Raw genomic sequence first — 21,923 nt, 5'->3', positions numbered from 1 at the left:
TATAATCTGACTCTATATAAAAATATATATTTATTACGTATTTGTGGAATATTCTATATATATAATTATCAAAGTGTATTTTTAAAAATTTTCTTGTATTTTTGTAGTTATTATGCGTCTACTGCGTTTCCGCCGCGTTTGGCACCACCATTGAAACGGCCGCGTTTGATGCCACCGACACGAGCACAACATCCGAAGCTGCAGAAACAACAATTGACGGCAAACACTGGCACAATACCCGACTTGAATCAATTGAAAGTGTACAGTAAGTGCTGTGTTTAAAACAGTAAGCCTCTTTATTATCCATGATGTACAGTAGGTGTCAATAAAGCCTTTTACTTCCGCGTTAAGTATTTTAAAGTTGGACACATCCTAAATAATCGCGCGTTATTGGCATATTCTGAGAAGAATCGGCAATTTTGTCACTGAACATTTAGCTGCTTTCTCCTTCTCTCTCTCTCTCTCTTTCTCTCTCTCTTTCTCTGATTTGATAAGAAATTAAATATAAAATTAACAGAACATAATTTTTTTCATTTGGTGACGAAAGAGTGCTCGTTGATTATAATTAAAAGAGATATAATAACGATTGTTTGGAGCAGTTTATACTTTATCTTCTTGTAACGCGGAATCCCAAAGCCTCGTCGAGCAATGAAGGTTGAGTTTAATTGAAGGTATGTCGTAGGCAATCCAGATATACTGATCTGCGGCAACTGCAGGGAGATGTTCACGGAACTCGGGGAGCTGTTGGAGCACAAGCGGAACTACTGCAAGCTGCGGTTCACATGTAAATGTCACACCTTCAACGGAGCCGCCCCAAGTATGTACTCGAAATAAACTTCGAGGCGCCTCCTTCCGGTACGTAAACGCGCTCCGAATCCCACCGGAAGATCCAGAATTAGTATAATTATCGCCAGTTTTGATCGGTCACATTATTCTCGTCTATCATTAATTCGGTAACTTGTTACAACGTAAAAAATTGTCGAATCGTTGTAATACGCGAATCAAAACTTATATTTTATTTAAATCAATATAAATTATTTATTTATTAAATCTCGATTTACGTAATCGATTGATGTAATTAATGATAAATTTCTTTTTTCACGTCGAATTAAACATACTTTACAAATCTTTTATATCGCATATTTATTTATTTTTTATCGTAAATCATGCAAACAATTTCAAATGTCATAATTATATTAAAATAATTGGGTTACATTGTTTTCCTTTTCCTTATGGCGGCTCGAATCACGTTATTGCACAAAGAACTAAAAAAAAAGACTAAATGAGACAAAATTAATTAAAACTTAAAACATACTGAAATGTGATTATTGAATTCTAATTTCGGAAAATCTTTGGAAAATTGCAGTCTTTCAAATAACAATCTAAATTTACAGCACAAGCATAACACATATCTTATATAACTCATTTCAGAATCTGTCTAAAAATCCGCTGAGTAATCTAAGATTTATTCGTTGCGCATGACATGGTGAAGGAACTCACTTTCTGAATTTGGTCTCATTTTGATCTCGTTTCTAGTTCACTGTGTGAGAGACATCACCATGTTTTTAACTTATTTATTAATGTTTCACTTATACACAAACAGGAGACTCGACGACAGCGTTGCTCTGCGTCCTCTGCAAGTTATCTTTTCCAAGTGCTTGGGAATTGATGGTTCATGCCCAGGCAGCCCACATGATCAACATTTACGAGCTGGGCACAAGAGCGCCGAGTCCGTCACGGAGTCCTAGTCTTGACCAACCGAAGGAGTCGTCGCCTTCCCCCCAGGATTTCCAGGTTAGTTCTCTTATCTTTCTCTTACGTCCTATCTATGATTTATTATTTACGCCGACGTCATGTAGCAATATTTTACAAAATCGCGCAACCTGAACTGAAGAATTAATAGTTTCTGCCTCTCGGGCATTGCAAAGGGTAGAACGAACAACTAGGAAGGGAGTTTATCCTCAAAACGAACAAAATAAATTTTATATCTGACTAAAAACTGTACATTTATTTTATCCCTGTTGTTTGCGGTTGAATTATTGTCTAATCATTATAATGGCAACTTTGGCAATTGTATTTATTTATTAATATATAATATTGCAATATACATCAACGCAAATGTATGTATTACAATACATGTATTAACTCTCACAAGGTTTCTTGTTCGCGGATTATATTTAATCTATTGGTCAGTAACTAATTAACAAATATTTGAAATTGTTTTGAACTGCTGCGAGCGCATTTTTCGAGTAATTAAAACGTGAAATTAATGGAAATATTTGCGCTCTCATAGATATATTATCCAGCTCGATGCGATAGCCGATTTATTTAAATAAGTAACATTCTCTCACTTTCATAAATTAATTTGTGTTTTATTACCAACTAATGCTTACTCATTGATTAATAATAATATCGATGACTGTTTATATTGATTATGTAACTTTCACAAATGAGCCATATGTCTCAAATTTTTTTACTTTTTTTATTTTATATATATATATATATATATATATATATATATATATATATATTTTTTTTTTATTACGAAATGTTTGTATCTTTTATATTTTGATGCAACACATATATTTTGCGAGCTACCTATCTCAAGTATAGTCGAGAGTTTATACCGACAGCACTCCAGGATTTTCACTATATGTATTTTATTTTATATTCTCCAAAAAAATGTTTAAATTTCAGGATATCTCGATGTTATTTTCGCTAATTCCTCAATCATCATTTAATTTGCTTGGACTAATGCAAGTTTGTACATAACGAAGAACGAATACAAGCGTTAAAGCTCAGCTACCGAAAGACTGATCTTGACATTTGACATATTTTTCACATCAATACCACATCTTTCTCCTTCCATCTCTTGCTCTCTGTCTCTCTCTCTCACACACACACACACACACACTCTCTCTCACTCTCTGTCTCGTTTCCTTCTATTTCTGCAAAACGACACGTAGTCTTCCGTCACATTTATCGGTGTGTCGTCACGACAAGATGCGAGGAGGCAACAAAGAGGCATCGCGATGCTTCGCGACGGCTGAGACACGAGATATATCCGTGGACGACGGCGCAGACAATCTTCCCGACGACGCGTGACGTGCACGATTTCCACGAAGTTGTGTAGAAGTGAAGTAAGGGGATGCGTTTGCACTCGGCAAAAGCAACCCCAGTGACCGACGCGAAACACGTCGATTCCATCGAGGCTAACTCTGGAGTTGACGTATCGACAGAGAAACATATGACGAAGTAATATTTTTCCGCGCCCCCTCGGGTGATGGCATTTTCCCGCCACTCGCTCACCATCTCCCCTTAACAGTTTTTCCCATCGACAGATAGCAAAATCTAAAATTGTACTTTTCATGTTAAGTATCGTAAAAATGTTTCGTTTCTGCGATTTATCGCATATCCTTATATGCGTATATAATAATAAAATAAGTGATTTTATCTGACGGTTTCTTTTCTATTTGTTTTTTTTTTTTTTTTTTTTATATATGATAATGTGATAATTATATACCAGAAAATATGTTGTAGGCATTAGAGTAAAAAATGTACATTATGCAGAAAAAATATAGAGAATAAAATTATAATAGAGCAATTTCATTAATTGACATCTCTAATTTAAATATATTTGTTGCCGGAGAGAAAGAGACAGAGAGGGAGAGTTACATCACAAGTCTCTTTAACGAATATTATTATTTAAAATATGCATAATAGGATAATAAATTTAATCAAACTGATTTTAAATGAAACATGGGAAGCTTTTAAAATAATAAATTCCTAGTATTAACTGTAACGTATGACCCGTATTAATTAATAAACTCCTCAGCAGCACAAAATATTATTTTTTGTTATGGCCACACATTCTTTCACAAATGTGAATGAATGGTTCTGACAAAGATACATTCATCAGTTTCTCGTCTACGATAATCTCGCGTAACCGTATTGATCTATGGAATTTATGACAGGAAATCAAGGCTACGGATTGCGAAGAACGCGCGGAGGAGGAGGAACTTGATGGACACGAGTTAATACCGTCCCCAGACAGTGGCAAGTCAACGGACAACGAAGCGGCTCTGTCGCCAATCAAGATTCGATCTGACGTAAACGGGTTAGATCACGAGGACTGCGACGAATTGATCCACGTCGAGAATACCACGCAAGCATGCATTATGCATACTTTAAGCATTGTAAGTTATCACTTTTATTTTTCTTTTTATTTTATACACGTGAACATTTTACGAGGCTTAGCAAACATCTTTTTAAGTGAGTAATAGAAATCATTAAAAGGATGACTACTTTTTCGCAGAAAAATTAGAAAACTGATTAGATGAGTCAATTCTTTTATGAAATTTTCCATCATTCAATGATTTATTTTATTGTATTATGAATAAAAGCAAAGACATTTATAGTTAAGACAATGAGAAATATAATAAGAGATAGACATTTTTTGTTTATTGATGAGAAGACTCTTGGCATGATGCGCGAGCGAAAATGACATGATGACAAAAATATGGTTTCTGAGATCATGTGTTTTGTCGTGAGAATCATAAAAAGCGCAAAGATCGTGATGGATTCAGTATGGCGGTCCTAATGACAGGCGCCGTTTTCATCACAGCAGTTAAAAGCAGTCATTCACAACGGAAAATCTTTTTTCTCGGGTCATATCATATTAACAAGAGTCGTAAATCGGCGTTGTTGGCCGCAACAACGCCGACAGTAATATCATCGCGATATTTTCTTTTTCCGCACAATAAACCGTGGTGTTCCAGTTTCATTAAGGATTACTGATAAATAGTGTGACCGTTTTTTTTTTCTTTTTTTTCAATATGTAAACTCTGACATTTGAAATCTAATAGATAGTATAAAAATGTCGAGTTTTAATCCTTTAATTCAGAAATATTAAAACCTTTACTAATCTCTTTCTTATAATTATCATAATAAAGTATTAGGTAATTATTAAAATTATTTTTCCTGTTATAGGATTCTTCTTTGGAACTGAACTCTGATACGAACTCGAGAACAACTTCTGGAACGGTAATGGCCTTGACCAATGGCTCATTATCGGCGAAGGAATAAATGAGAAATAACAATGATTAAAAGAGAAGATTCAAAGAATATTCATCGGAACGGTCTTCCCCGGCCAACCAACGAGACATATCGATCTCCTTTAAGGATTACGCACCTGTTTGTATATAGCTTAATTGCCTAACAAATTATTCAGGATCGCTAGATCCCGTGGTCTATGCCGGCTGATCGAGTATCGATCATCTTTTCAAACAAGAAAAAATATCAGTTTTATTCCGGACTCTTTTCACACATTTATAATTTTGTTTAAAAATTTCATTGAGAACCAATTGAAAAGCAAAATGTTGTATAAATTCAGATTGGTTTAAATTATTTTGATATTATTTATGTAATAATATGATTGATATGTAATTTAATTGATTTGTAGCTCTTCAATTTTTCATACTATTTAACGTATTATATTTTTCTCAAACTGTTATATTAATAGAAATTATGTTGATTTTTTAAATATGAGATTTTTTTCAGATATTTGATATTTAATCTCTTACAGTTTTAAATCATCATTGAGTTTTATAGAGTTTAAAATTTTTATTTGTTAAATACTTAAGGATTTATTTGAAAATTAAATTATTTAAATTTTAAATTTTGAGATTTACAAATTTTTAAATTCCGTTTGTCTAGCTTTTAAACATTTAGAATTTATCAACCAAGATTTTAAATCATGTAACGCAATTGTAAATCACAAAACTTTTTTTTATGTGTGAAATAATTTTTTGTATATTTACGAAATTCTATACATATAATATATAAGTTTATTATTATTCTCATAATAATATAAAATCAAGTGCTTTTTGTCATTTTAATGGCAAAGGTGTTGAAGATAAAGGTATTTGTGGACAAACTATTAGCTAAACAGAATCACATAAATGGATTTAACTTATCAGAAATCTTAATCATTATTTATTTACCAGTTATTATCTTAAATGAAGACTAATGTATGTCTTCGATATAATTATATCATATCATATTAATAATAACTGGTAAATAAATAATTTATTATTGGCAAATTTGTTTTTTAAGAAGAAAACAAACGTTTTATTACTTTCTTTCTTGTAGCACAGTCGCACATACGTGTGTATGTAGATTAAATATAGATTGTCACTTTATTCATGAAAGGACATATCTTTCGATAAACAATGGTGTCGATGGCGAACTGAATTACGTGATATAAATTTAAATTATTATCAAAAGAACAACTCCATTTTTCCGCTGGTATTTGTTCTAAAATTTTATTTTGAAATTTTTTTTCATCAATCATTATCAATCATTATTTTTTTCTATCAATACTGTACGCAATTTAAACAATTGTTGCTTATTTTAAGAAAGAAACGTAGTACAGAGAAAGCAAAGGGATTTTACTTTGATGATTGTTATATTAATTTCATATTATTACAACATTATTATATGATAAAGATACTTAAAACGTGTAGTCTAGATTTATATTTATTTTAAATTTTAGTTTGTGCTCTCTTAAATATATTCTATAAATTTATTAATTCTGATCTAAACATCGATGGACATAAGTCTGATCAAATCAGATTCTTCAAGCGTGTATTAATTTATAAATACAACTATTATATTGAACCTTTAGTAGTTACATAGAGAGATCCGCGAACTTATAGAAATTAATAAATATACAAATTTAATAGTTTATTATATATTACTTTTAGTTCAGATTTTATTTATAATCTTTATTTAATTCTTAATTTAAAAATGGCTATGAGAATCAAAATAGTTATATGCATATGAATATAGTATAAATTGTTATGTTGTTTTAGAAGATAATAAAATAATGTTTAGAAGAATAGTTTTACTTATAATTAATTTATTCTCTTCAATCCTTTTAGTTAGTGATTTGCCATCGACAGCCCCTGTAGTTTATGCATATCAGAGATCTAGTCATCTCATTTTTCAAAATATCCTGTACAATCCATAAATGTAATGCGATTGCGAAAAAACGAACATTATCGACAGCCGGAAAAAATCAGTCGAGCTTTTTCGAAGCCTGACGTGCTTCTCCTGCGTTTTTTCTCTGTGCAAAACGAACAAGATAATATTTATTATGTCACGACTAGATAGTAGCGACGAGAGTTATTTGTTTATAGCCCCATATATAAACAATGTTTTATGGAATCATTAATGTCTAAATAAAATATATTACGTCTTTTAAGTCGTTTAGGAATCTCTTTCTTTTTCTACCCATTTTGTATAATGTAACAATTTGAGGCTCTACATTCTCATCCATGATTATTATATTTCCCAAAGTTACGTAATCCTTAATCTTTTAAGGTATTTGAAACACATAAACGTGTCTTTTTTATTTCAGTGTTCCAGTATTATAACATTTTACTAATAAAGATAACCGATAGAAATTAAAAGTTGTTTAATTTTTAATAAATAACTAATAAACACGCACGCCTTCCTAATTAGACCTAGTTTTTAACGACATGCGAGCAAAAGAAAAGGAATTCCACAGTTCTCGGCACGTTCGCTTCTTCGTGAGCACGTTCGTGCGTGTCTCTTCATGCGGCACCTAATTACTGCGAGATATCACGAGACATTACGACGTTTTCTGCGGTTATTCGTCTTCAACAAGAGGCTTGTTACACAAAGATTTCACCACCTTGTTAACTCCTCGACGTTACGTTTAATAAGTCTGTTTGTTTCTCCAATTAAAAGTTACAGTCTAGTAGCCGTATAATGATGTGCCGTATTGTGACCTTATTTGTTTTGTGAATCAACTGCATGCGCGTAAAATAATGCTTTTTCAATATTTATACATTTGTGTCACGAGATACTTGGCGTTATCGTTACAGAATTAGCGATTACAATTAATTAATTCACGAATAATTAACAGCGTTTATTCTGTAAATTTTTCTTTTATTAAAATGTATTATTACTCGAATTACCGTTATATAAATGGGACAGATAATTGATATTACTTACAGGAATTTGATTTAATTCTTAATGTAACATTTTGCAAAGAAGAAATATTTTTTTTCTGTAAGGTAATACATGCACATTGCGATACTATTGTATTTCAGCTTTTACATATATATGTGTGTTTTTCTGTAAAAAGATTATTTTGTTCAAACTAATAATAACGCGCAAAGAAACATGTAATCGATATTATGGTTATTTTGAATTAAAAAATATCTGTGTCCATTGTATTAAGCTACGTTATATTTTCTTTGTATGTAAGAATATTTGATCTCGCTGCATTTTACGTGACTACATTGAAATGAAACCGCAGCCGTACATGCAACAGAGATATTTTCTGACAAATGTTTTAAACATGAAAATCCTGAATTTCGAATGCAATTCTACAAGTGACCAAGGCTTTTTCTATTTAGTATTTTATACATTTTACGTTTTTATAGGTCAATGTCAATTTAAGAAAAGAAAAATAGAAAATTAAAATTCTTTTTATAATTAAATAGAAAAAGACTGTTGAAGAAATAATTCATAAAATTCATTCTCTATATATTTGTGATACATATCGTTCCTATATCGACTTTTCTTGCGAATTGCCAAGCTTTTATACCTATTGAACTAGCAGAGTCATCTCTTGCAACCGTGCATTTAGTAGATAACGTAGAATTCACACTGTGTTCAATGTCCGATGTATGCACATGGCTTTGTCAGAAATCTATTATGTCGATGGAAAAGTTTTCCTTTTCTTATCGACCTTTGCCTTTCTTTTTTGTTGAGGTTTTTATTTTCTTTTTCCTCGCTGTCAAATGATAACACTTTAGAGAAAAGATTATATTCTGAATATAAAAACTATATGTAATAATAAGAGGAGAGAAAGCAATAAAAGAATACTATTTTACAGTTTATTTAGATAAATTTAAATTTTTATTACGAAATTCAATTTTGCAAAATTATGTAGTAGTACTCACATATACATATATTGAGAAAAAGACTTTAATTAATTTATACAGCTAACTAATAATAAGTTGTAAAATGTTGAAGAAAATGCAAAGATAAAGAACTTACTTATATCTTTTAGTTAAAACATAATTTGCGAAAATTACTTCGATTACTGTAACGATTTAGAAATTAATGTGTAGATATTTTTACCAAAAAGATAAGGATTTTTAAATAATAAAATCAAAAAAATTAAATCAAAATTTAGCATGATTCTGGAATTTAATTTATTATTTTACTCAGAGTTATTGTGTCTTTGTTGGTCAGCGCAACTGTTTAACTATCATTCGGTACAAGCCTTACAGTTAAAAACGATGAGCAATTGTGAACGGTAGTTAACTCTCTGGTAGAGGGGTGGGCATGTTTCACCTGTGACAACCGAACGGTATGCAGATATGAAGTCGGGGTAAACCAACAACTCGTGGACTACTGTGCAGTAGTAATCAGAGTCACTCCGAACAGTCAACGACATTCGGATCAGGCAGACAACAGGTAACTCTTACCGAAATACTTTTTCCCTTCGATAATTTCAATACTTTTTTTTCTTGTAAAATGCATAAAATAGTAGCGTCGATATCTTATTGTAATTATTTTTTGTTTTTCATATAACTTTTTCTATTTGTTTTAATTTAAAAATTGGTGTTATTGTTTATTCATGCACATTTTAAAAAAATGCAATCTTCCCTTTATTAAATAATACATTTTGTAAATTTTGAAAATTCAATACCGTATCTACTAATACACACACATACATGCACACATATTATACATCCATTACATAGATTTATAAACTTTTCAATTCCTATTTTTTTAAGATATCGTGTTAGCATTTATTATTATATAATTTTAATAAATTTATAAACACATATATTTTTAGATTTTTATCTACTAATATACATATATTGAACGAAAGAAACAACATAAAAAAATTATGCTTTAATTAATAAATACATGGAAAACGGTATATTAAAGGCCGATGAAATATAATTTAATCACCGATATAGATAAAATAACTTATATATTTGCATTGGCAAAATAATTGCAAAAGTAAAATTTCCATTTAATGTGAACAAGTATAGGTTTTGAATTTTAACAGAAATTGATAATTATATTAAATCACGTTTACATGTTCTTCTCGCGTGTGAACAGATTCGAATATGATCACAATTCGATGGCTTGTAATTCAGTCGAATTATCGTTGCTTTAATTTAACCGTACGTATATTGACATTAATTAACCAAACTATTAATTGTCCAATTTATGTAAATGGTTTACGAGAAAGTATGTGATTGCATATAGAATTAAAATTTTTTTATTGTATTTGTAAAATTTAATTCAATTATAACGCGTTTTTTTATTTAAACATTTTTACAATTTATAACTAATATTTAATTTTCTTTGGTATTTAAACAGTAATACAATAATGGAATAAGAACATTTAATTGTTGAAATTATAGATTGCAAAGTGAGTTTAAACCGCAGACAAATTTATATTTCGGTCCATTTCTTAGTTGTACAATTTTTATAAACTATGCATTTAAATTTATTAAATAATATAAACATTTATTATATTTATTTAAATTTATATAAATCTTAATAAAATAGACGTTTAAATATTAATGTAATCTTTTTCTATTTGTATACAGTTTTTACGCTTTTTAAAATAATACTATATAATAGAGAATTAAATTTTGAAACTAAAATATGTGCACATATGTATGCTGATGTGTGTGATTATGTATACCGAAGTAAATAAAATCGAAGAAATTTTCAAATTTTATTTTTTAGAGCATGTTCAAAATCTTTATTTTCTCTTTTCGTCTTTTCTCTCTCGAATGCATCAGCTGTTTCGCATTTTTAAACGCTATGATGTTGCGGCTACGCGTCGCGTCCTCCATGTTCCAATTTTCGACGCGGGTAAGCATCAACTTCCAGTTTCATCGCCACGATGTTTGGTCGCTAATTAAAAAGATTCTTAATTAAGAAACGGTCTCGTTGATGTCTAACTGTAAACCGCGGATATAACTGTGCGACGCCTTGATAACGGAGCGTAAGATCGTCGTCCTGCTGCAGATTTGTTCCGCTACATCGCCGGAGATACCGACCTTTTGCTCGACGGTCGTTTGTTAACGATGCTCGCAATAACCGAGAGCGTGTTTGTAACTGTGACAGAATGACTCAACACGTAACCGGAAGCTTTTAACGTTCGCCAGTAAAATCTTGCCCCTATGAAACAGTACCACGAACTTTTTAGTCACGATGATTTTGCTTCGATGACAACGTCATGTTATTTTTTTCTACCTTTGCATTAATCTCTTTGGAATTATTTATTTTTATCAGGTATTCATGTTATTTTTTCCAATCTCAGCATTAATATCTTTGAAATTATTTATTTTTATCAGAGAGTCAAATTTTTTTCAGGCGCATAAGGGCATCCAGGATTTCATTCAAATAGGAGGGAGAGGGGGCTATAAGATTTATTTAAGATAAATATATTTATCTATTTAATATTATATTATATAATTATATATTTAAAAAAAAAATTTTAAATTATTTAATTGGTTTTTGTTTGCTATACATGCATCACAGGTACATCTCTTTATTTAATTATTTCTTTATGTGACAATGGAAGCAAACACCTTTCCCACTACCTCATCCTGGCTACGCCCATGATTAGGCTATTGTAAATACAAAAGAACTTATGGGAAAGCGAAAATTATAAAACAATATAAATGTGAAATATTAAAAAGATGATTATATCTAATTTTTTTTATACACGAATAAACTTTTGTTACTATAATTTCGAATGCAAAATTGCGTGAAACATTGAACTTTCGTCGACGGGAATCAGACGTGATTTCGAGCTATGGTAAACATGCTCGGGCGAACAATCATCCGGATGGATCTCGGTGCGAGTCGGCCGGAACTGAAGCATAATACCGCGGAAACGGCCCGGGAAATTATATTTGTCATGGAGAATCGGCCGTGTCTACATTGGAGGACGATTTGATGCGATCTCTGACCGCGCAGCGACCGGACGGAACGGTCATTGAATGTGTATCGCCGGTCTTTTTAAAGCCACGTTTCGGTGGAAAGTGCCAGGTGATATTCACGGTTACGTTCAAAGTGGAAGCGAGCAATCAGACCGATACGCGAACACCAGCTTTACACGAGCAGAAGAGGAATGCGGGAAAGTTTAATTTGCTCGCACGAATCGGTCCAACTTCTTCTTAATTAGTGTTAATCAGTACTATTATGTATAATTTCTTATTTTACTTATAATTTAATTATTGCTTATTATTATTTATATTTTATTATTGTTTATTATTTTATTTTCTAGATAAGAGTGAATAATTCTATGTATGATATATAGTATTTTGAAATAAATAAAATATAATATCTCCTTTTCTCTCCCTTTCTAAGAATGTTAAGAATGTTTATTAAAAATAAAGACAAATAGTTAAATTTTAGAGAATATTTTAACAAGAAACAGATTATAAATGTGAGTATAGAACATATGTATTAATAATTTTTGAATTTTTAGATTATAACGATGTGCTTGTCGGCCATGTGTTCGTTAATCTTTCTGCTGGTTGGAGTCAACGCGGCCGGCATTGGCGAAGCTTGGCAAATAACACCGTATTTAAAATCCATCTACCTGGATCATCCGTTTTGGCCGCGATTGGACTCTTCGGCATTCGAAGTCCGCACCGTGAGCGGAGTAGGTCGTCTGGCTGCGTTCGACGAATCGCGAGAGAATGCTCAGAAACAGTCGGTACTCACTACACCGAGTTCCATAGAACACAATGTTCTTCCGGATGTCGAGAAAACCTCTAATGTTGAAAATAAAAATCTCGAGCGTTTACGGAAACTTTTAGAGGATTCGTCTTACAGCGATGACGAAGAGGATAACGAAGACGCCATACCTATCCGAAAAATAATGCGGAAAACACTGGTGACGAAAATTTTGCACGCGACTGAAAAAGACGATCGCGATGACGGTAACGATGACGATGACAAATCATCTATGAGTGAGAAAGAATTCGTACGTGTACGTAGACAAGCGGAGAACGAGACGAGCATGGAAAAGATCTCGACCACCAAGAGCGTGCGCGAGGCTCGTCTGAACTCGCCTGAAACCTGGTCGACCTCGGTGCAACCGATCTCGGTAGAATTTCGTCATCGTATCCCGCTGGATCAGGTGATCCGGCAACAGCAGGAGGAGGAAGAGGCCGCCGCCCTGTCCAACAGCTATCGCAGGCAACAGGCACCCCAAGCGGACTTTGTGACGGGCCAGCATCATCGACGAAGTTACCCAGAATATCGCGAGTCCAGGGATATGCCCATCACCAAGAGCTACGACGATTACGATCAGATGTCCTGGTACAGGAACGCGATACGCGAAAGAGATTACGAGTATCCGTCGTATCGTCGAGGATACAGCTACCACTATCTCGATCCTCGTTACCGAATGGAGAGGGATTATTACGCGCGTCTGCCGAACGATCCGTACTACTACGATCGTTACGATCGTTACAGAGACGAAGACTTTGATCTCTACGGCAGAAATCGGCCAACTCCTAAGCCCAGACGGATCATCTACTACGCCACCCTGCCAGAAGTCGTGAGGAAGCCGGTAGATTTGAGAAATTATCCGCGATCCGACAAGACCTCGGTCACGCGGGACGGTACCTATAAGCGCGTACCTGGTAACGTCGATCCCAGCAGGTATCGATACAGACAGTCGTATGGCGGCTACGATCCATACGCGAAGAGGTCGAGCTATTACGATCGTCCTTACGAATATCCCGAGAGCGACTCGCGCCGGGTCAGGGTGTCGACCAAGGAGAATTTGAGCAGCGAACGGAAGGTGAGCAATCTCATTGCTATCAGGGACAACGACGGCAAACTACCTTGGCCCGTGCAGATTGGCACGGAGGTCAATATCAAGGACGACGAGAGGATTCCCGGCCGGAAGATCTTTGGCGAATCGAACGGCGGCTACGACAGATTTCAAAACGCGCAGTTACAGAAGGCCCCGGACGCCACGGGATCCAGCGAGCTCCGAAGCGATAATTAATTAGAGCGAGCACACGATATGCTCATTTATATCAAAAAGTTAATCTTGACTTTATTTCGAGGAACCACGTGATCTTCGATGGCTCTTCCAATATTACACAAATAATCACGGCAAATAAAGAACAATAAAGTATATGATATTAAAACGAAATGAGTTAAATACACATAGTAAATATTGAAAAATAATAACAATTGCAAGAAAAGAGATAATAATTATATTTAAAAAATTTTAAAGACCTAATGAAATGTTTCAATACTTAATTTTATTGATATTTTAGTAATTTAAAAGTTTAAAAAGTGGTCTTTTAGAAGACAGATATTATATAACTTGATAATGTCTGAAATATACAATTTTTATAGGTAGACATTTAATTTCGATTTAATATTGATTGTCACAGCATTATATTGTCGGATAGATTATTCCTGCATAATTGTTCAGTTCCATATACATATATAAATACAGCATTATTTTGAGCGGTATAAGATAAGAAATCACTAAAACAATTAATTATTACTTGAGGATATTATAAAAAGAAATGCAAATAATATGCAAAATTAAATAATTGATTATGTCACATAATTAATTTTAATATTATACATATATATTGAGTGTTTACGATTATTAACACAACTTTGAGATAATCAAACATATTTAAAACACATTCTGTTTAATTAATTAATAATAACGAAAAAAGGGTTGGGTACACAATTGGTTTTATTAGTTGCGTACTTGTGTATAATATATTTAAGTATTTCAAATTATGTACATGTAGTGATTAATATACAGTTTTAATTTTCGTAAAAATACTTATATTTGAATATCTTCAATCCAAGTTTTTAAGTATAAGTCCCGGCAAAGCGAATATTAAGTATATCAATGTCATTTACAATATTCTTTTATATACATATAACCACATAATACCATACCCGATTTAATCAATAAGTTTCGTACTTACATAATTATTATATTATATTTGCGATAATTAATTTGAAAAATTATTTAATATAGCTATAAGGCTAAAAAAATATTTACCTTATACTTTGAGGAATAAAGTTCCAAGATTCATTTATTGAATCACAGTATGATTTTTTATTTTAAACTTCCTCAATTTTGTAAATTGGTCATTAAATTCCTACTTCGAAATCATTCTCTCTCTCTCCCTCTCTCTCTCTCTCTCTCTCTCTCTCTCTTTCTCTGTCCACTCTCTTGAATCTGAAATTTATAAAGAATAATTAGTACATTTTGCTGGTATTGTATTTTTATGTAATGTAATATAATTTTTAGTGTTAACAAATGAGTTTAATGCAACGTCAATATTTTGATTATATAAAACAGTTATTACATTTCAATTTCTCATATTCTTTTAAGGAAAACCAGTTTGTTTTAGATATCATATCTATTAAAGTGTGCAACAATAACAAAAAAGATTTATTTTAATCAAGAAAACATTCGTTATTTTTAAGACTTTTTTTTTCGAAAATTCGAATATTTAAAAGATTGTTTTATTCTTTAAATTTCAAGACAAAAAAAAAGGCGTCTCAAATTTTTTATTTTTACAATATGTGTACTTGAAGACAAAAATTAATTCCGACTATTTTATTAGTCATCTACGATCGGTTATGTTTGTTCCGCTTGTTTCATATCCTTTCACCTGATTTACCTGTTGAACATGACAGCTTACCCACAGCTGCATACCTTTTACAGTGAACAGATTTGCTTGTTATCACGAGAGCTAAATGCTTCAGAGAACACGGTCTGTACGCTATTGCCATCTAATACAAAATCACAAATATTTATCACGTTGATAAAATTGAGACTGCACTTATAGTTATTTATTAACTTTTAGCATTTTGTTGATGAAACATTCGCGATAAATGTGTAAAAATTAAATTTTTCAGAGTAAATCTTTTATTGTCTATATAAAATAATTATAGAGGAGTTTATTTAATAATTATTTATTTTAATTACAAATAACAATTAAAAATCGCAACCGACTTTACGATCACTAAAATATATTTAAATTTTATATTAGTATTTTTAGAAAAATTTATTTTCTAGTGGATATTGATTTTTGGATTATTAATAGCAGTCACAAGGAAAATGTAGGGTTTTAGCTCGCTGAAAACTTGACATCATCATCAAGATTTCTTCGTCGTCATATGGAAGAAAGTCAGAAATCGTCGCGTCGGCCTTTCGAAATCGCCGGTATTATCGGACCATATGGAATTTGGGTTTGAAAATAGTCCTGTGCAGGAAATTGCTAACGACCTAAACGTTGGGGCGGCGCACTGGGACCGTAAGTCCCATGGGCCCACTTGTGATGGATGAGCCTTGGCCCACACTATAATTTGAAGGCGTTTTATGTGTGCCCTAACACGTACTCCTTCAATGATCCTCCATATGTCCCAATTGTCGTCCGACATAATCACGGGCTCGTACATACACGCTCGTGACGGTCTTTTATCGCGCTTTCGATATTCACAAATTTATTGGCATGAAATAAGCTTTAATGATATCAAATTGTTATTTACAGGATTTTTTATCATGATATCGTGGGATTTTATCATAACTCATATCTGTTATTATTCACAGCTATTACTTCATGAAATGCTTCAGAGAGAAAGAAACAATGTAATTTTTTTTTTTCAACAATAAACGTTTGTGTCAAAAATAATGTTACATTTTTTAATCGTTATTGTTTTTTATATTATTCTAAAATCTGAGAAAATGCCATTTTTTTTTTTTTTTTTTTTTTTTTTTTTTTTGTTACAGGGCTCGCTAATTTCCAGGCGAATTTCCAGGCAAAAATGGGAGATAATCATTAAATGTTCGTACTTGCGTGAATAAATTACGCGGTGAGAAAACAAAAACTTATAATTCTGCAATTCGCGCCGCGAATTATTACATAGTTATTTAATAAATTGCTGTACATGTGCTCTCGCTAGCGCGCTAATTAGTACCGGGCGATATTATGCAAATCTTATACGCGGCATAGGCATGGTTAAATGAATACCCAATTAAATTGCAAAGTGAGCGTTCCCAATTTTCCCTATATTTTGCCCTTTGGTACACTAATTAATTTCCACGGTCGAGCTCACTTTATTTACGCGCGACAAACCTCAAAATTGTATAGCCGACCGTTCGATATATTTACACAGACCGCGAACACTATGCGCTGACATAAAAATATTTCGCGAATTATAATCTACGTCGATACAATTATTTTTCGAGTTCTTTCGGGCAATAAATTGCGACAAAATTGTCGCTCTAGTTTGCGAAGATGAAAGTTTAATTTTTAATGTGTAACATTAGTGATTTCTAAGATTGATAAAAAAGCTTATAATTAGCCTAAAATTAATAAAAGATAAATTAGCTTAATTATGTCAATTAATGTTTATATACATATATAGAAAGATATATAAAGTTTAAATTTCGTTCTTAAGCATTAAATATTCTTTCTGGAAAATATAATTATTTGTGTTGAATGAGTTTTTATATAGATATGAAATGTCACGCAACATGAATTTTGGAGTTTCTTTAAAAATATCCGGAATAATTGAGTGTTGATTATTTCTGACACACATACATGTACATACAACGTATAAATTATTTCGCTTTATTGCGAACTTTTACGCAGTGAGACCGAGACGCATTTTCGGGCGTGACAAGAATTGCTCAAGTCAAGAAGCGAAACGTGAGGAAGTGTTTCGTCGTCGGTCAGTCGTGATACGCAAGAACGGCCGGGGGTCGTCAGGCCACTTCTTCCTCCCGGTAACGTGGAATTATTGTGGATAATATGTGGATAGTTAGTCCGCGATTAGTCTGTCCGGCGAATTGTATCCCTTCCCTTTCCATTCCCGCAGGCAGCTCCTGCCGTGATAAATGACCGAATCCTTTGGAGTTTTTAACCGCGAACCACTCGCTTAAAGGTTTCTTCGCTCTCTCTTTCGCTTCTCTTCTCTATCTCTCTCCGACTGAACCTCAGCCGAAGGTCGTAGCTACAATTTTGTCGTAAATCACGGTAAACGTTGACGTAAACGCCATGGGTAATTAGATATACTTGCTCACGATAACCTGCGTTTCTTGAGTCTGGATATTCATCTTCGATCCGAGAATTAAGTTCTTCTTAAGTCTCTTTCGCGACAAAGATAAGAACGGTCAATTCTTTTGCACTTAAGACTGCATATCGAGAGAAGGATTAAATCTTTTGTAAATTATTTCTACGCATAGTTTTGCAGATTTCAGCATCTTTAGAACAATTTTCCAATAAAAATGAATAATTTTTATTATCATTCAAAAAAAGCAGCTTGAGATATTTAATTTCTTCAAGAAACGCATCAGTATAAATGTCACAATAATGATCAATGATTTTTAAAATTAAAAGAACACTCATAATCGAGAAGAAAGAGAGCAACGCAGAAAAATCCGAACGCTCTCGTCTTTTTCTCCCGCCTTAACATCGCTAATCCATTGGCTACTCACCCTGTGAGCGACTTTCGGCGAGGGTGAGGTCTCGATGAGTTCACCACCGCGGGGATTTTGATATAGATTGCTACCCACGCCTAATTTTGAGACTCACCGTTGTTTATTGCCGAATCCTTTTAGCCTCGAATGGGGTGCCGGATAACTCCGTGTCTCCCTCTTTGCCGCGAAAAGAAGGAGCGCGGAAGAAGCCAGTCGTTCGACATTAAAGAGAAAGCCAGGGAGAAAAATCCGTCGTTAATGTGAACGACGTAAGCTACATTTTGGTTCATTTGGAAACGGCGCCACCTCGTCTAATAATCATTTTAAGATACAGCGTATATATCGGGCTTTTTTGCTCTCTATTAAAAAATTTACGTGGAATCTTCTGCACCTCATATTTAATTACGTCGAGATTTTTAAATAATTAAATTTAAAATATATGTGTTGTGTACGTATCATATACAGTCTACGAAAAATCGGAAAATCATTTAGAAAATTTATACTGTTTGAAAAATATACGTGCGCCTAAGTTCAATCGCACTTTAGTGGATATTTCAACGTGGTACTCTAGGGTTAATGCGACGCGAAATGACGAAATTACCCGCGAGGCATTCGACGAGATCGTTAGGGACACACCCGCGGAAAACACGGGTTGGCCTGTGACTGGACATTAAAATCGCATTTGCCGCTTTTCCACGTTCCCGCTGCATTTATTTAAGCGGTATTCGTTCGACCCCGAGGAGAGCAAAGATATTTAATATTTAACATCAAATAGTTGCGAAGAAAGACACGGTTCAATTTTCCTGGTTAAAATAAATCGATTTTAAATTGATCGCATTAAACCTTAATTGAAAAAAAGCGAGAAGAACATTATGTACATCTCCAGCTAATATTATTCGTGTGATGTGTAGTAAGTAGTCTCTGTTTCATCGATTGAAACGTAACAATCTATTTATATTTCAAAAGAGTGTTAAAAAAGTATTTTAAAAATCTTTGTTTATTAAATCTTCTTTGTATTTTTCATAGCATATACATCGAAATCTGAACTGACAATTAGTAAATTAGATCGGTTTCAATCTCCAATATGCGATAACATTAAACGTTTATAAAATCACGCGTGAGCCGCATTATTTTGCGGCTTATATACCACGACCACCGAACATCGACCACCGTCCGTTCGTCGCGCGTTTATTCGGAGTCGCCCGGACTCATCGACTCGGAGGGAGGAAAACGCCGAGTGCGCATCGGTTCCCTCGTTTCATCGGGCTCTCCAATAAGAGTACACCTATAATTTGTAACGTGGCTCGGGTACCGGCCTAATGGAAAAATGCGTTCCGGCCAATTTTACGCGCAGCCGTCAGGGCAGGCTGCTGGCCGTAGTGCCGGTGCAGAAGAGAAGGAAGAGGAAGAAGCGAAACGAAAGAGAGAAGGACGAGGAGGGCTAGCGGGATAAAAGGAGAGAGGAAGAATGAGACAGAAGGAAGAAGGGAGAAGGAGACGAGCGGAAGAAGAAGCCGACGAAGAGGCAGGAAGAAGCCTTCTGTAACCGCGTGAAAGGCGCGCACACACGCAAGTGGTGACGGTGGCAGGAATAGTATTGGCGGTGGATACGGATGATGGATTTAAATGCGCTACAAAAGAAGTAAATCTGTAATAGGATTATAATGCGGATTTCTCTCTCTCTCTCTCTCTCTCTCTCTCTCTCTCTCTCTCTCTCTCTCTCTCTTCCTCTCTCTCTCCTTCTCCTTTTTTTTCTCTCATCTCCCATGTCCGGCCTGAACGCGGGCGTGGCGCTTGTTGGACTTCCTCGTCTCGGGGCACTTACTCGGGTTGGGGCCTTTCGAGTGGTTCGATTAAGCCCGGGTCGCGTGGAGCCGGCGCGTATTACATCGTCGAAGCGATTCTCATACGTTCTCGCGCGCGGTCTTCGTTCGCTTTAATGATATTACGGCCTATTTAGACCGGTCAATTTTCGAGCCTTATCGACTCGTGTAACAGCGGCTCATAAATAAGCACGATCGAATTATCAAAAATAAAAAAGAACAAGTATTGTAAAAATACATTTTTGTATGATGAGCAATCGAAGTATCCGAAAATATTTAAAAGAATTATTTCCTACTTTATAAACTTGATTGTACAATTTTTTTTATTCTTGTATGTATTTGATTTAATGAAAAATTCGAAGTGAGATGTATATATGTGTATATCTTTTTCTACCGCTCTCTCTCTCTCTCTCTCTCTCTCTCTCTCTCTCTCTCTGAAATTGACAAATCATCTGTCATGTTCGTCGATCTAATGGACTCAGAGAATCACTATTATGTATGTCCGATATATATATATATAGTTTTATTCGCGGCGGACAAAGTACAAAATGGTTTCATACGTGAGCGGGAAGCGTTCAATCATACCAAGCGAAGCTGATTAACAGGCGTGCTGGTTCAGTTTTCCAAAGACAATTATTTAACTTGCCAATATTGAACAACATTCAATTAGAGACGAATCGAAATGAACACCGCGAATGATTTGAGCCCGTGATGCGTGCGCGCCAAACTGATACCGCATCGGTTTTAAATCCCCATATATAACGCTGCAATCCGTAAATGAAAATCTGTCGACGGCGCCCTGAAATGGTTACGCGGGTGAGGTATCGCGTAACATTTGCTCGCCGCAGGGACGTGGATAAAGGGAAGCTGCGATATTTTTTTCCTAAATACTTTGTATACACGTATATAATATCAAATAACGTAACGCGAATTTTCATCGGCTAAAACCATTTGGTTTCAGTAATTTTCCATTGTAGAAGAAAATTTTATATTATAATGCATTAATGAAATCTATCATTTTTTACATTACTTTAGACGTGTCGCTAGATGTATTTATTAGTACCTACATTCATCAAACTATTTCATTTTATCACCTATAATTGTAGATGTAATAATTACTTTAAAGTTTATTAATAAAACTTTTACCTTTAAAAACTTACGATTATCTATAATTATTTTTTTACAATCTCTTTTAATTCTGTATATTTTTATTTATAATTATATACTAATTACTCCAACAAAATATATAAATAAATTTATATCTTATTAGCGATTCTACGAATGATTTGCGTCGGTGTAAGTCCTTAACAAGCACGGATAGCGCGACGAGTATCGATGAGCATAATCTTCGACTGGAGGATTGTCGTGGACAAGCATTTAAATGGTCTCGCGATGGCACGGTCGTTATTGCTCGTGGTCCTTTGATTAATAACGACTCGTGGGAGAGAGAAACAGACTGCGAAGAACACAGAGAGAAAAAGAGAAGGACGGCATATCATAGTCCTGGGTACCATAAGCGAGTAACAAGCCAA

General features: G+C 33.8%; 2 protein-coding genes across 7 annotated transcripts in view; both read left to right on the top strand.

The window, feature by feature from the left end:
- Positions 1 to 6,757, top strand: part of LOC140669570 (uncharacterized) — a 183,042-nt gene extending 176,285 nt beyond the window's left edge. For all 6 annotated transcript variants that reach the window (XM_072899550.1, XM_072899548.1, XM_072899547.1 and 3 more), the window contains 5 exons: positions 108 to 265; positions 683 to 817; positions 1,604 to 1,794; positions 3,975 to 4,196; positions 4,990 to 6,757. In XM_072899550.1, coding sequence (XP_072755651.1) covers positions 108 to 265; positions 683 to 817; positions 1,604 to 1,794; positions 3,975 to 4,196; positions 4,990 to 5,085 — 802 coding nt within the window. In that variant the 3' untranslated portion in view covers positions 5,086 to 6,757. The remainder of the gene's footprint in view (positions 1 to 107; positions 266 to 682; positions 818 to 1,603; positions 1,795 to 3,974; positions 4,197 to 4,989) is intronic.
- A 2,442-nt stretch (positions 6,758 to 9,199) lies between these two features.
- On the top strand, positions 9,200 to 14,263 carry LOC140669525 (uncharacterized). The gene is made up of 2 exons (XM_072899470.1): positions 9,200 to 9,516; positions 12,569 to 14,263. The coding sequence occupies exon 2, from the start codon at positions 12,578 to 12,580 to the stop codon at positions 14,102 to 14,104; it is 1,527 nt and encodes a 508-aa protein (XP_072755571.1). The 5' UTR covers positions 9,200 to 9,516; positions 12,569 to 12,577; the 3' UTR covers positions 14,105 to 14,263.
- The last annotated feature ends 7,660 nt before the right edge of the window (positions 14,264 to 21,923 follow it).

This window comes from Anoplolepis gracilipes, chromosome 9, assembly GCF_047496725.1.
Source record: "Anoplolepis gracilipes chromosome 9, ASM4749672v1, whole genome shotgun sequence".
Lineage (NCBI taxonomy): Eukaryota > Metazoa > Arthropoda > Insecta > Hymenoptera > Formicidae > Anoplolepis > Anoplolepis gracilipes.
Note: the sequence above shows the minus strand (reverse complement) of the source record. Positions and strands in the feature narration are given on the sequence as shown.